The sequence below is a fragment of the Orcinus orca genome, chromosome 11 (genome assembly GCF_937001465.1).
Source record: "Orcinus orca chromosome 11, mOrcOrc1.1, whole genome shotgun sequence".
Lineage (NCBI taxonomy): Eukaryota > Metazoa > Chordata > Mammalia > Artiodactyla > Delphinidae > Orcinus > Orcinus orca.
This window is the reverse complement of record NC_064569.1, coordinates 52,992,524-53,009,371: the sequence shown is the minus strand read 5'-3', so window position 1 is coordinate 53,009,371 and position 16,848 is coordinate 52,992,524. Positions and strand designations below refer to the sequence as shown.

General features: G+C 42.5%; 1 protein-coding gene across 8 annotated transcripts in view; it reads left to right on the top strand.

The window, feature by feature from the left end:
- The window catches only part of GRIP1 (glutamate receptor interacting protein 1), a 699,747-nt gene that overhangs the window by 603,983 nt on the left and 78,916 nt on the right, over window positions 1-16,848 (top strand). For all 8 annotated transcript variants that reach the window (XM_033440573.2, XM_049693962.1, XM_049693963.1 and 5 more), the window contains 3 exons: window positions 2,215-2,401; window positions 3,071-3,216; window positions 12,962-13,042. In XM_033440573.2, the coding sequence (XP_033296464.1) occupies window positions 2,215-2,401; window positions 3,071-3,216; window positions 12,962-13,042 (414 nt within the window). The remainder of the gene's footprint in view (window positions 1-2,214; window positions 2,402-3,070; window positions 3,217-12,961; window positions 13,043-16,848) is intronic.

The following is a 16,848-nucleotide window of genomic DNA, read 5'->3' as shown; positions in this document are numbered from 1 at the left end:
AGGGGAGTGAGTAGGAAAGTTAGGAAAAATGTCAAGAGAGAAGTTTTTGTGGCACAAAATCACAGAGGGAGTGGAAAGGGAGGGATAGTAACAAAAATAATGAAAGGAAGAATTAGCCTTGTACATCCTCCTGAAATGGGGGTGGAGGGGGAGAGCAAATGATGATACTGAGAAGCTGAGGTTGACAAGCATGTTGTTTAAGGAATTCTTGTCAAATGGCTGGATCTTTTCAGTCTTGTAGGAAAGGAAGTAAAGTTTGACCCTTAAAAGAGTAGAAATATTTGTGAAAAATCCCATGAGGAATCAAATAAGGTGACAAAATATTACACCACAGAAGATTCCAGGGCCCCATAGAGAATAATGTGAATTCATCATGACTTTCTGTAGGACCCTTCAGCAACTCAGTAACAGCAGTGGAGTGTCTGGCTATTACCAAAGAGTATGGTGTATGAGAGTAGACAAAATCACATGAGGTGTAAGAATACTAGCAGAGGCATCATTGAAATGGTCACTGGAGGTCCAGGTGGAGTGTGGAGGAAATGATGTTAGAAAAGGCAACGAGGAAAGATGATGGCTTGCAAACCAGATTCTCACGTGAGGGAGGCAGAAGCTTCTGGAGTGTTCTGCTCCTACCTCACTACCTGCAGTAGCTGTGTTCTTATCTGGAATACAAGGGCATCTCTTACGTGCTTTCATATGAAGGGGGGAGATATCCGTTGCTAAAAATATTGTTTGAAAGCCATTAGACTAGGAGACAAGTGAGAGAAAATGGGACTAGACGTCATAAAGAGGAGAAAGTCAGATCGTAGGGACTCAGGAAGATGGCTCATAAGGACGTGTGATCAATAAGGAGGATTCAGATATTGAGATCCTGGAGCTCTATCCACTTTGAAGGAAGATGGGGTCCAGCATAGGGCTCTGCTGGCAGAGAACTGGAGGAGGATGGAACTGCTAGTAACTGGCATTGAGAGAGATGAAGAACCGTCAAGCCAGCATGTTAGGAGATTACGGCCATGATGTCAAAGGTGCCGAGGACAACGAAGGGTTAGAGGAGGTAGGTTCACAGCCAAGTCCTGAAGTCAGTGAGGAAATGGAGGGACTTCACAAAAACAGAAAACTATGGGTTTGAAGATGAGACCAAGCAGAAATGAATACAGAATATGGAACTTGAAATAGGAGTGATTTGAGATAAACAGCACTGCATACGGGCAGCAAGGAGTATTCTAAACCCTTCTCTCTCCTTGCCCCAGGCAGGGAGCGTGAGGGAAAATAGCTTGTGGTTGGAGAGTGTCCTGAGGTGTATGGTGTCATCAGGTTTCAGTTGGAGGAAGGAGGCCAGAGACCTTTATTGGAGGAAGTGGCAGTCAAACGCAGGACCCTACAGGCAGAGAGCTTGCTCATGGAGAGCAAAGGAGGCATGGGTGCCAGTGAGCAGCGCTGAGAGGAAGGCATTCCTGGAGGATGCTTCTTCACCACCTAGGTCGGGAATGGGAACTAGACAGCTGTGTGCCTGGGGGCTTGGATGAATATCAGAGAAATGAATGAAATAAGAGATGACAAAACAGGCTGGCGAGCCAGTGGGAAAGAACAAGAGCTGAAGAGACCAAATTTGCGGGTAGGAGGAATGTAGGGTTTAAAGGACTCCATTGTGGCAACCCAACGCCACGTTAAGGCTGATGACCAGAACATCCTCATCACCCCAGGAGCCAGACTTGGATCAGTTGTTTCTTCAAAAGTGAAGGTCAAGTTGTTTGTAAAAGCTGGAACCTTAGGTGCAAATGGCTAAAGTGGGAGGGGGGGGGAACACATTAGACCAGTTAAGCCCAACCCCTATTTTCCTAGATAGGAAGGAGATAGATGACTTACCCCAAGGTCACCCACTGGTTGCTTAGTGGTCGAGCCAGGACTAGACCTCAGGTACCCTGACCCCAAGACCATCCTCTTCCTACAGCTCCCACAACTGTCCTTGCTATTAGGGGTGGGCCTGAGGAGGGGGCTACACTGATGCTGTGACTTAGATGTGACAAATATTGGGAGATTCGTCTATCCTGTTCAGCTCTGGTGAAACTTTTTATGCTAAAAGACCAAAACCTCACATCCCACCATTGCCAATGAGCTTTTGTTCCGGAGACATGATCTGTTTCAGAAATGCTGGCACTCCTGGTGCCTGTTCCAATCTAAAGTCATTTCTTGTGTGTGTGTTTGTTCCTCTAGTGTCATTAGCCTCCAGTACGGTGGGCTTGGCTGGGCAGGTTGTTCACACAGAAACCACAGAGGTTGTGCTCACAGCAGATCCTGTCACAGGATTTGGGATTCAACTGCAGGGCAGTGTGTTTGCCACAGAGACCCTCTCCTCTCCACCTCTGATTTCCTATATTGAAGCTGACAGCCCGGCAGAGAGGTGAGACATTTTCTTTCACGGCATCGTTGTCTGCCCTGCATTTCTCGCTGGCTATCTTTGACTAGCTAATAAATCATGGAACAGTGCTCAACGCAGGAAATGCAAGACGTGATGAACTCTGTTCTGACAATAAAATTTTACGTTCTTGACCAGGTTTGAGACAGAATAGCGAGCATGAGTGCCTTTAGCAGATTTTTGTCCATTGGCGACTAGAGGCTAAATGAATTAAAAAGGGGAAAAAAATCCCTTAAAAAAAATCTCTGAAGTCCAAACTTCATAATAATTTCTGTGCCATGGGGGAATGCACATTCATCATTACTATATATTGGTTCAGATCAGGTTATAACAATACCATGGTGCTGAATTATTAATTACTTTTCTGGGATACTTCAAGATTCCCTTGCTCACATTTGTAGCCAAGAAATGCAAGAATGTAGGACATTGCATATAACCGAATCACTTTGCTGTACACCGGAAACTAACACAATATTGTAAATCAACTACACTTTTATTAAAAAAAAAAGGAATGTGGGATATTGCAGTTGACCTAATAGGATGCCCACAACATTAAATAAATGAGACCAAATGCTATTTGCCAGGATCTTGGCAACTTCAAGTGGATAATTATTTACTCCATCTGTGACCTGTAACGTGTGGTTCTAAATTCAGATGTGGGGTGCTACAGATTGGAGACAGAGTGCTGGCCATTAATGGAATTCCAACTGAAGACAGCACCTTCGAGGAAGCCAGCCAGCTCCTCCGAGACTCTTCAATCACAAGCAAGGTCACACTGGAAATTGAGTTCGATGTTGCAGGTATGATCATATAATCTCCAGTCAGCTGCGTAGTCAGGAGTGGACTGCATGTGAATCATGTGGGTTATGTGGCAGGGGACGGGGGAGGAACGACAAATTGTTTTTATGTAACGAACGTGTTCTTTTTTTCGGAGGTTCAAGGTGTCATTTTGCACTGAGCATTGCTTTTGTATTATTCATTAAAATGTCACCACAAGAACAATTGAAAATAAATGTGACAAAATGAATAAGTAATAGCTGCTATAAAAGTGATTTAAAAAATCATGTAGCCTTTATTCTTCCTGACTTTTCCCCTATATGCTAGAGAAACCATATTCTTCAGTCACAGGGGCAAGAAATGCCTCTCTTTGACTCTTCCCACTGCAGAAAAAAATATGAAAGTTCTGTGGGGAACAATGAGAATTCATTGGGTGGATTTATTCAAGCCCAGTAGGTGAATATTTGGTCTCTAGCGTTAAAGAGAAATCGCACCAGACACTTGTTAAAAAGGACAAGGGAGACTTTATTCAAGACTATTTCAGTAGCGATCAAGACTTGCAATAGGAAAGAGATTGAACTCAGCGTCAGTCAGCAAGTGCATTTGTGTGACTTAAGTTTGGCCATGGAAGGAGTCCTTGTCAGTAGCTAATAGGTGTACGGGTTTTAGAGGTCTGTGCTAGTTCCCATTTAAGAAAGTTGTCTTCTCTTAATGAAATACTACCTCACAGACCCAATAACCTTTACCAATCAATAAAGATATGCCTTTGGACATAGGGATCACATTATCCCAACAAATATTTGCTGAATGTTTACTGTGGGCCAGTTACTATTCTATACAGTGGAGATGCAACAGTGGACAGGAGAGGGAAAAAAAAAAATCCCTGTCTTCATGAAGCTTATATTATAGCAGTACAGAAAGTTAATTTAAAAATTAGTAAATATAAATTCAGGCAGTAATAGTGCTCTGAGGAAAATAAAGCCGAATGGGGGTTAGAGAATGACTGTAGGGTTGTTTTTTTTTTTTTCATAGGATAACTCTCTAAGGAAGAGACATTTCAGCAGAGATTTAAAGGTTGAGAAGGAGCCAGCCATGTCAGAATCTTGGAGGAGAGCATTCCAGGCAGAGGGAGCAGCCAGTGTAATAAGCTTGGTGGATTTGAGGAACAGCAAAAAGGGCTCTTGCTGGAGCATAGAAGGGAGCTGGGGATAGGAGTCAGGTTTGGATTTGGAGGTGTGGGAGAGGTTGGAACAGGCCAGTGCAGTGCCTTGGTACAATTTTATAAGTGTAACGAAGTCATGGAGCCTGTTATGGAGGGGAGTGAGATAACCTGATGGATGTTTTGGAGAGATCCTTATGAAGTGTAGGGGGGACAGTAGCAAACTTAGAAAAAAACAGAAGATTGTAGCAGAAGATTGGTGGCTTGGACAAGGCGGTAGTGCTAGAGATGGTGACAGAGAGTGAAGTTTAGGATGCGGCTTGAAGCAGATCTAACATAACTTGCTTATGGGTCGGATATGGAAGATGAGAGAAAGGGGAGATCATAATGATCTCCTGAGTTATGAAGGTGAGTGGTTGAGCAGATAGCAGTGTCTTTAACTGAGAAGAAGACCTGAAGCGTAGAAATTTGGGGATAACAAAAAGAGTTCTGTTTTAAACATGAGTAGGCAAATCCACTGTCAATACTAGGGAACAAAGGACAAGTACATCCATTCCTTACTCAAAAGACTCTTCCCAAGTACCAGTTACTAAGGGCTAGGTGCTGCGCTATGTTCAGATCATTGAAAGAAAGAATAGAAAGGATCGACATCTTCAAGGACTTTGTATCCAGTTAGACACAAGAAAGAACTGCTGAAAGATAAGAATAGACTTGCTGAAAGTGTGTTGCCACTGGAATGCAGAAGGAAGTGCCCAGGAGACTGCAGGCTACCTCCTGGAGCCTGGAATTGGGGTCTCTGCTGGAGAGCAGGACTGAGGAGTGACCAACATGGTGGTGATGGTTAAAGTCATGGAATAAAGGACACCACTGGGGAAAGAGTAGTGTTAAGAAGGGGACTGAGGAGGGGACTTTGCCTGAGGAATACTAAGATTTAAAGGGAAAGGACGCGAGTAAAGGAGACGATGAAGATGCTATAGGAGAAGTGGGAGGAGAACCAAAACTCTTTGGAAGCCAAAGCAAGAGTTTCAAGGCAAAAGTCGCCGTCAATAGCATAAAAGTGCTGTGGAGAATTCAAGTAAGAAAGGCAGGTAAGGAAATGTCCACTGGATTCAGCAATTAGGAAGAAAGACATCGTAGAGAAGTTTCAAGCAACTGGCGGACAGAAGTCAGATTGCAGGGAGCTGAGGGGTGAGGGAAGAAAGTGTGGAGAAGTACAGACAAGCTGTCTTGTCTGTCTGCCAAGGGGTCTTGGAAGACAGTTTGGCAGGAAAAATGCAGGGAGTAGATGAAAAGGACTGGAGGCCACCATGGGCTCCTCTTTTGAGAACTTCTGCAACATTTAGTTACATACTCGGTGCTCTGTTTTATACTGTCCTATCTTCTTTTTTAAAATATTTATTTATTTATTTTTGGCTGCGTTGGGTCTTTGTTGCTGCGCACAGGCTTTCTCTAGTTGCGACGAGCGGGGGCTACTCTTCTTTGCTGTGCGCGGGCTTCTCATCGTGGTGGCTTCTCTTGTTGCGGAGCATGGGCTCTAGGCGGGCGGGCTCAGTAGTTGTGGCTCATGGGCTTAGTTGCTCCGAGGCATGTGGGATCTTCCCAGATCAGGGCTCCAACCCGTGTCCCCTGCATTGGCAGGCAGATTCTTAACCACTGCGCCGCCAGGGAAGTCCTATACCACCCTATCTTCTAATCGGTGGTTCTCAACCAAGGTCAGTTTTGCCCCAGAGGACATTTGGCAGTGTCAAGACATTTAGCTGTAGATGAAAGGAGATGGGACAACAGATAGAAGGGGATTCCACATTCAGAGAGGTGTTATTTTGTTTGGTTAAGACTGGAGAGATTTGAGCATGTTTGGGGCCCGAAATAAATGAAAGAGAAAAGAGATAATTGGTAGATACGGGTTTCCAAAGGGATGAGGAGGGAAGTTATCTAGAACATAGGTAGATAACTCGTCTAAGACAGAAACTAGAAGACCTCTCCCTAGGAGTTTGAAGAGAAAGATGTGAGAATGTAATTATATTTTTAGCTGTGTTTAGGAAGATCATGTAAGAACTGTCAAGCAAGGGTGAAAGGGTGAGCACCTTGGGGAGTTGAAAAGAATGGTGAAGGTTTAGAATAGCTAATGGGGAAATGAATGAGATAACCAACCAGACTCATGTAAAGGGATTTTCAAGCTGGGTGGTAGACCAATCAGAGTCCAGAAGCTCTAAGTCTATAGCAACATCAAACCGCATGGTCAAGTAGTTTTTTGTCAGGAGACCTCAACTGCCGAAGAATAAAAGCAAAGACAGTAGATGATTAGATTGATCCAGAGACTGAGATTTCCAGAGAAGTTTCAAAGAAGGAGCCCGCAAGTCATAGAGGTTCAAATCGTTGCAGGAAGAGCAGAGGAATGATTATGATAATAGCATCAAAATTATCATGATATTTATCAAATGCTTACTCTATGGCATGTTACTTTTCTAAGCCCTGCCTGTACATTAGCTCATTTAGTCCTTAAAACAGCAATGGAGAAAGTTACTATTATTATGTCCCCAGAAAACGGAGATTCCCATTAATGGTAGGTCTGGGATTTTAACACAGACAGTGCGGCTCCAAAGGCCACACTCTAAGCACTACGCATACTGCCTGTGCTTGAAAGAATCTGGCTTAGAGAGGGCCGGAAATCAATAAAGGATCAGCATGAGAGGCCAAAAGGAAAGGGAGCACTTCAGGAATTAGGAGTCTTCAGGAAGGAAAATGGGGGGAGTGAGAGGAAGGGAATGAGAAGGCTAACAGCCAGGAGACTGAGGTCAAAGTGGCATATTAGAGTTTAAGATTTCAGAGGTCAAGTAAGGCTCAGGGTAGTGAGCTGCCGAAGTGAAGCGGAGTGGAGGCAAGTATCAATTCAACCAGAGGTCTGGGAGTGGGAGATGCAGAGTGATGGGCGGAGCATCTACATGGTGAAGTCTCTCAGGAGGAGGGCGGGACTTGGAATGAGGAGGGCGGGACTTGGAATGAGGAGGGAGTATGAACTAGCTGCTCCTGCCATGCACAGTCCCATCAAAGTCTCTCCGCAGTTGCTGTTCCCTCTGCCTGGGCAGCTCTTCCCCAGCATGTCTGGGTGGTTTGCTCACTTCATTCAGATCTTTGCTCAGATTGCTCAAAGAAGCCTTCCACGACATCTATCACTGTCTGTCCCCTTGCCCAGATTTATAGCTCTTCTTCTCCCTTCTTATGCCATGATGTTATGGGGTATATTTATTTGTTCCTTGTCTTGTCTTCTCCAGTAGGAAAATCTATGATGTCAGGGACTTTGTGCCTTTTGTTCAAGAATGTACCCCAGCACCCAGAATAGTGCTTGAAATACAGGAGGCTCTCAGCCAATACTTGGTGAATGAATGAATGAATGAATGAAGTACAGTGGGCACTCCTGAGAGACTAGGATCAGGAAGTTCAGTCTGCACCACGAATTGATTTCATACCCATTGCTTCTCTGAGGTTCCTCGTCTCTTGGTGCTGCTTATTTCTTCACATCTGCTCCCTTTGTCCCTGTACAAGTTTTCTGTGACTTTTGACTGTACATGATCGCCTCATCCTTGCTAACATGCCCAGCCAGGACCAGCCATTTTTAACTTCTAATTCCCAAGAAAAAGCACCTAAGTGGCCCAGCTTAGGTGTAGCATCTTCCCCTTCCCGTCAGCTGTGGCCAAGCAGAAGCCAGTAAAAGACCTCATAAGAATCAGTCAGATGGCACTGAGGGTATACCTTTCAAAGAAGGCTGTCCTATGGCCCCAGAATGTACTTATTATAATTGTAGAACATTCATGGCAGGAGGACTGTTATAATCCAATACCTTCATTTATTTATGAATGGGAAAACTGAGGTTCAGGTGGGGAAACTCAAGGTCATACAGCAAAGTGAATGGTAGATCCCGGGTCTGTTGACTTGCACCTGTCTTTTCCATATCGTATTACACTCCCTCTTCAAGACGATATTAGGGTTCCCAGCGTGAAACAGCAGGATTTCTGAGCTTCTGCCCTACTGACATTGTTTGTTGAGGGGAGGTGTCTCTCCTGTGCACTGTAGGATCTCGAGGAGCATCTACTCACTACATCCCGGTAGTGGAATGGCCAGCACGATTGACCTTCTCCATAGCAGTGTCTACTAAGTATTTACTTGTGCTATACATGCATTTTTATTTTATGTGTATCACTCCTAATTGTCTGGATATGAACTACCATTCATTTCCAATTCTTCCTCAGAAATATATTATACCCAGACACTGATTCTCAAACTATTGGATCTTAGAGATTACCTATCTCTATTTTATAAACATTCTAAGTGACACAGACAGTGGTTAAAAAGCTTGACAGTGAGTACACTTTTGCCTAAATCTCTCTCTTTTTACATGGGTACCACTGTCCAAACAAATTGTAGTAATGTTAAAGGGATTTTTCTTATGCTGAAGTTACTTATAACCCGATCATTCTAATAAACAAAAGTTTATTTTTTTATATTTCTTTACCAAAGTCCTTTACCATACATATAATTTTGTAAAGCTATAATCATAACATATGCACAGTTTACATTCTGCCTTTTTCAATACTGTCTTTTAAATATCAGTGTACAATATCATGAATGCTTAAAGTTTCTACTTTAATGCTGAAGTTACTTTGTTGGAAAAAATACAGCTTTGTCCTGGCAAGAAGCCTCCGTGAAAAATCCTATCAAATGTTGTTTGCCATCATTACTAGAATCCCCAGTGTTTTTCTCTGTGTGAGTGGGAGTTAAACATTAACATTCGCCCCCGTTATAATTCCTTAATTTTTTCAAATCTCACAAGGGTGTCCAGGTTGATGAATTGTGATGTGGTGGTTATCTTACTGTGCCAACAATGAATGCTTTGGGCAGAAAAAGCAGACCAGTTGGAAAGAAAGAGGACTTTGTTTACCCAAATGTGTTTTTAATTACGGTATTAACAAAGATAAAGCAAAACCAGGGAAGCACAAAATAATCACAGGGGAGTCTAAGAAAATAAATGTTCTGTTTACTTACTCTAAACCTGATGTTTCTCCAAATATTGGATCTTTTTCCTCTTTATTATTATTTCCTTAAGAAACCCCAAATTAAACGTGCCTTGGCTTTAACAACCAAGTAATTGTATGGGGGGGAAAATTACCAGATAGAAAATAAATCATGTTGACATTTAAGATTAAAATGAAGCCACAGCTTGATCAAAGAGATTCATATGTTGATATTTATTCATTATAAATATTTCAAATCTTATGTAGTCAAAAGTGATCTATTACTGTTTTCCAGGAAGTGATAATGTCTCCTTCAGTGTCATTAACAATGTTAATCTTGGTCAAGATTCCCTACATTAAAAATGTAAAGCAAGGGCTTCCCTGGTGGCACAGTGGTTAAGAATCCGCCTGCCAATGCAGGGGACATGGGTTCGAGCCCTGGTCAGGGAAGATCCCACGTGCCGCAGAGCAACTAAGCCCGTGCGCCACAACTACTGAGCCTGCGCTCTAGAGCCCGCGAGCCACAACTACTGAGCTTGTGTGCCACAACTACTGAAGCCTGCACGCCTAGAGCCTGCGCTCCGCAACAAGAGAAGTCACTGCAATGAGAAGCCCGCGCACTGCAACGAAGAGTAGCCCGGCTCGCCGCAACTAGAGAAAGCCCACACACAGCAAAGAAGACCCAACACAGCCAAAAATAACAAATAATTTTTTTTTAAATGTAAAGCAAAATGTTTCTATAGTAACTATTTTAGATCTGTGTTTTCCAGGCCCTTATGAATCAAAGACTCACTTGTATAGCATCTTGGGCAAGATGTCATATACATACGTGGATACACATATACATACATTATGCTCCCCTCCCCTTTCACAGAGAACGTTTTCGTAAAACGGATAACACTAAAACAAACATACATGAAATGAGTTCTCTAAATAGCAAAGCTATTTAGTTGCAAGCCACAGAAATGCACTCAAGCTAATTTAGACAGGAGAGGCATTTCCTGGAAGCACACTGGTGTTTCACAGCCTTTGAGGACAGGGAATAGGCAGCCCCTAGAAGAGCTAGACCCAGGGGCTGTCAAGGCTAACCACTGGCTCTCTCCAAGACCTCACACTGTCTCCTCAAGTACACTTGTTTCTTTCTGCCTTCTCTCTGCAGCCTGGCTATTGGTGCGGATGGGCCAAACTAGCCTCTTCCAAATACCCTGTCTGCCCCCAGTCTGCATGCTAATTCCAAATTCCTAAACTTTCTCTTTTGGTGGTGGGAAGCAGGTAGTAATTAGCCTTCACAAAGATTCAGAGAAGAGATGAAAGGAAGGATTTGAGAGATCTTTTAGGAGTAAATATTTGTGATACTTGGAGCACTTGAAGTAAGGAAGTAAAGCATACCGAGGTGGTTATTACTTAACCTCATTTCTCTTTTTCTGCCCCAATATATTAAAATTAGCCAGTCTTTTTGAAATCTACTGGGGGAAATAACTGATTTTATCTATCTCAAGTTCCGATTGGGAAATGGGAAGGATACAAATTCTTCATGAATAAATAAACAAATAAATATATGTTGTTACTTCCTGGTACATCTTAGATTAGTCTTAGTTGAGGACAACATCTGTGACACTCAAGGGGCCACACCTGACAGGACAGGAGAATTAAGAAGAGAGGGAGGAAGTGGGAGAAGACGACAGATTCCCTCACGCCCCAGCGAAATGAGGAAAGAACTGGGAAGAAGGAAGAAGCCAGAGGGGGCAGACTTGCCTTTACCCAGCAGCCCCGGCTGAAACTTACCAGGGCAGTTTGGGGAACCTTCTTTACAGGTGACTTTCTAGAAGCCTGGAGGGCCCAGGAAAATCAAAATTTTACTGTGTGCTCCTGTTTGTCTATGGCAGTTACTCTGAGTTGGAAGATCAGGTTCTGGTCTTATTATTATTATTACTTTTTTTTTTTTTTTTTTGCGGTACACGGGCCTCTCACTGCTGTGGCCTTTCCCGTTGCGGAGCACAGGCTCCGGACGCGCAGGCTCAGCGGCCATGGCTCACGGGCCTAGCCTCTCCGCGGTATGTGGGATCCTCCCGGACCGGGGCACGAACCCGGGTCCCCTGCATCGGCAGGTGGACCCTCAACCACTGCACCACCAGGGAAGCCCAGGTTCTGGTCTTACAAAAGGTTTACTGCCTAAATTCTTCATGGGCAAGTAGAAAAGGCCAGGAAGAGCAGGTTAAGACAGATGAAGGAAGGAAGTACTCTGCTTCCATGAGGCCACCCCACCTTTCACCTCTGCTTTGCAGAGACTCAAAACATGTTAAAAATGTGATTAACAAATTGGACTAGGGGCCTGAGGACTGAATAGTTCTACCCACATCACAGCAGCTGTAGTTAATTCTTTGTGGCGGTTTGGGAGCTAGCTTGGCGCAAAATGAAGCAGAAAAAGTGGTTTCATTCCGACATCCCACAAGCCTCCCCTTATGCTAATGTTTCCTTTGTTTCTTGCCAACCCTTCCCACCCCTTTCTAAAACCTTCAAGAAAGGATTATAGTCATTAGCTACTTAGTGTGAATAGATGTTATCTCTTAAGAGGATATTTCCATTTTAACCTTGTCTCCAATTGAAGGCCTCCCAGACTGTTAGAGGAATTTTAAGAATATATTTAAGAATATGTAGCAATTCTTTCTTTCTCAGATACTAGTCACGCCCTGGTAACATCACAGTAGATCTATCCAAGGTTGAGAGTCGAGCAGTACACACCGCTTCCCTCTCTGTTCCTACATTAGCTTACTTCTCTACTGGGTGGCCAACACTTGAGCCCAACTTCGCTCTGTTCCAGTGACCCCTGCCCTCGTGCTCCTCCCTGAAACGTCCCCGTGATCCAGAAACTAGAGGGTCATCCTTGGTGCAGTGGGACCTCCTGGGTCCCTTTGTTCCAACTCTGCTCAGCACTCAGTCTGGTTGGTTGTGGCCAGGACCATTCTGGTTGTGAGATATTTTGACTGTCACTGCTGCTTCTACATCTTTAAGTGTACTTTTCCACATTTACCTTACAAATTCAGGCACACCTCTCCTCCTGCAGATCAACAACCGTCACAGCTAACTGAAATCTTTTCCGAAATGGATCTCCCCCAGCTATGAATGAAAAAAAGAAAGCACCGCTGAATAATAAACTCTGCAAACAATATGGCTGGGGGAGAAAAGAATATAACTACTTTTGGTTCTTCAACTTTAGTATACCTGAGAATCACCTGGAGAATATGTTTAAAATGCAGATTTCTAGGCCTTGTCTTCAGAGATTCGGATTCCGCAGATCTGGGATGATTCGGGAATCTATCTTTTTAACTTGCATCCTAGGTACATTTGATGGAGATGCTGTCTGAATCACACTTTAAAAACGTGGAACTCGACTGTTGCTGTGAATTATGCGCTGTGGCCTGTGGGTAGGACGTCTGTTCTTCACAAGGAGCTTAGTTTATCAGGATTTGATGTCAATTCCTACAGCTTTAACTACAGATGATGACGATGATACAAGTATTCCTGATGCATTTTCATTGATTGGTGCTCCAATCTTCCTAGTCTTCTCTAAACACATTCTTTTTTGTTTTGAAATTACAGAGTCTGTCATCCCGAGTAGTGGAACATTTCATGTAAAACTCCCTAAGAAACACAGTGTGGAACTTGGAATAACCATAAGTTGTAAGTACAAGTGATATCTTTTAAAATGCAGAGTTTTAGGAAGACATTAGAAAAGTGTATTCTCAAATGGTTTACAGGCATGGCAAATGTTTTAAGTTTCATTGCCAAGTTTCTACCTAATGGTACAAAAATGTGGAGCCAGTTACCCTCCAGCACTGAACAGCTGTGTGAATGGAGCAAGTTACTGTAACTCTCTTCAGTCTCAGGTTTCTTCACCTATAAAATAGAAATAAGCGTATCTGCAAAATATCCTCATTTTGTAGGTTATTCAGAGTATTAAATAAAATAACATATTTATATACCTAGTGTAGTCCCTGGCAAATAATGAGTAAGTACTCAATAAATACGTCTCACACACCCCACATGAATAATTAGATGGCATATGAAGGAATAGAGGTTCTCTACATTTTAACATACTATAGATTAAGTTTTCACAATAATCTATTGAGACTATCTTCCCATCTGTCCACTATGCATCTATAATTCATTTTGCAAGAATGAAATGATGTCTTTTTCTTTAGTAACTTCCTGAATTCCTCCATGGTACAAGGTGCCTGGGTAACCAAGCCAAAAAGAAAAGGAGGACATATAACTGTGTTTAATTCCCTCTTTTCCTCAGGCTCTAGATTTATAACTGCCTTGGTAAAACAGCTTTGAAAATTTGAGCCCCAGTGGAAATTTATAGAATGGAAATTGAGGTCTCTATGCTTTTAATATCCATAAACTAAGTTCATCCATAAATGCTTCAAGAAAATGAGGCAAATGATTAATGCATGAAGACCAAAGGAGACCTAGAAGCGACATCTGTGACCAAGGTGCGGTCCCTTCCAGAGAGTGATGAGGCTACGTAAAGGTGCCTCACTACACTCTGTCGGATAGCATTTACATCAGTGGCTAAGGCAAAAACCAAGAGTTCTCAAGTGGGTGTATGAAATGGGAGCTGTTCAATTCAACTTTGACAATATACATTTAACATCAAAGATGAAGTTTTATTAATAACCAATAAATCACATATATCTAATGTAACACCAAAAATAGTGGTACTACAATATGGAATAAATGTTAAGAACAAGAAGCCAGGGCTTCCCTGGTGGCTCAGTGGTTGAGAGTCTGCCTGCCGATGCAGGGGACACGGGCTCGTGCCCTGGTCCAGGAGGATCCCACATGCCGCGGAGCGGCTAGGCCCGTGAGCCATGGCTGCTGAGCCTATGCGTCCGGAGCCTGTGCGCCGCAACGGGAGAGGCCACAGCAATGAGAGGCCTGCGTACTGCAAAAAAAAAAAGAACAAGAAGCCATATGTATGAGAGCCTGTATCTCCCCCAACCCCCAGTACTGGGAGAAAAGTACGACTGATGGATCTGACGTTCCTCTGTAGAATAAGTAGAAAGATGAAATGGGACTTTGGAGACTCCAGACCTATTCTAGTTGCTACTACAGTCATTTACGCCTTTAACTGGGTCGCTTCCCCTTTCGGTTTGTTCATTACGAAGCAAAGATGGTATGCCACTGTTCTGTCACCAGCTGTGCTTGCTGAGATTAAGGGAGAGCTCATCAGAACTTACTATTCTAAAAGTATTTGGGGCTCTACGTGGCTTCTGCAACCCCCATGTAACTTTAACCCTGCTCTCATTTATCCTGTCTATTCCATTCCATTCATTTATTCCATCAGAATTGGCCGTGAACGTGGTACCTCTTGGAGTTGCGCAGTGTAGAGCCTGCTTGCTGGCTGCACGCAGAGACCCTGCTTCCACCCCATTCTTTCTTCCTCCTGCCTCCATTCAGTAAAGACACTCTGAGTGCCACGGCCCAATACTAAGTTTTGAGTCCTTAGAAATGCTTACTACTGGTGCACCTACAGAAGACACCTATTCCTCGGAAGCTTCTCTTACCACACAGTTTACCACACTGTAATTTTACTCTCAAGTTTTACTTAAGAGGATGGTCTTTTTTAATGCAATAGGTTTATTCTTTTTTATTTGAAAAGCAGTTTTATTTATTTTATTTTCCATTATGGTTTATCACAGGATATTGAATATAGTTGCCTGTGCTATACAGTAGGACCTACTTGTTTATCCATTCTATAGATAATAGTTTGCATCTGCTAATCCCAAACTCCCAATCTTTCCCTTCCCCATTCCCCTCCCCCTCGGCAACCACAAGTCTGTTCTCTATGTCTGTGAGTCTCTTTCTGTTTCATAGATAAGTTCATTTGTGTCATATTTTAGATTCCACATATAAGTGATATCATATGGTATGAGTCTTTCTCTTTCTGACTTACTGCACTTAGTATGATCATCTCTAGGTCCGTCCATGTACATGGCTGCAAATGGCATTATTTCATTCTTTTTTATGGCTGAGTAATATTCCATTGTGTGTATATATATATATATATATATATATATATATATATATATGCCATATCTTCTTTATCCATTCATCAGTCCATGGACATTGAGGTTGTTTCCACACCTTGGCTATTGTAAATAGTGCTGCTATGAACCTAGGGGTGCATGTATCTTTGTGAATTATAGCTTTGTCCAGATATATGCTCAGGAGTGGGATTGCAGGATCAAATGGCAACTCGCAATAGATTTATTCTTAAAGATTAATATACATAAAAATGTAATTTAACTAGAAAGGAGAGTATCCCTTTAAAAACTAATCCTGTGATAGATTCCTTTTTCAAAGTCAGTATTTATATGTTCAGTTTGTTTCAAGTGTGGCCATGTATACACAACTGCAAAATATTTTATTCACATAAAGAATCATATAAAATTATGCTTTATGATGATGTTACATATGTACTAAAACTGATTTTAATACCAATCATGGAAACTATCCCCAAACCCCACAAAACTGCTTGAATTTTAGCCAGCTGTAAACTAAAGCTTTGCATGGAAGCTAAAAGTTTTGTGCCATACCCGGATGGAGAAATGATACGTAAGCTCATCAAACATGCCTGTCAGTCCTTCTAGAGCTCCAGCTCCGTTTACACAACTAATCATCACCATCCTGAGTTTGTGTCTCCTCGTGGAAAATACTCATATTTTGCCAGTTGAGAAAGCAGAATTTGCTAAAGAAAAAAAAACAAAACAGAGTCCATTTTCATTGTTACAGAATAGTAAATTCCTGAGGTCTAGCACAGTTCCTGGCACATACAAGATGCTTGTTTAATCCCTGTCTTTGTTGAAGGAGTGAATGAGGAGTCTGTAACCAATGTTCTTCTAACCAGTGTGCCCTCCAGGAAATGAGCCTCTGAGGGCGATGAGGAATATAGATGCTTGTGCAAAGTCTATTGCATGAACTGAAGAAGCATGAACTTGGAAAATGATGAAGAGCAAGGACTCAGAGCCCAGACTGCCCCACTTCCCAACTCTCTTGACCGCTCTGTACTGAGTTTCCTTGTCTATAAAATGGCGTGCTCATTACCTTCTTTGTAGCACTGTTGAGAAAATTAGATGAGTTAGTGTATGTAAGGTGCCCAGAACACCTTGTGAACCGTAATGAATGTTAATTATTATAATGATCGATATTTATTTTCCACATAGAGCCTCATGAAATATTTTAAGCAAGGCTCTACCCCACAAAATTTAGTGCCAACCATAATTATCCTACCTAAGTAGGAAATCAAAGGACCCTCTTCTCACTCATACACACACAGGTACTGTTAGGGAAACTGAGGCACTACAGAGGTTTATGAATGTTTCTATCTTTTTTTTTTGTACATCTTTATTGGAGTATAATTGCTTTACAATGGTGTGTTAGTTTCTGCTTTATAACAAAGTGAATCAGTTATACATATACAT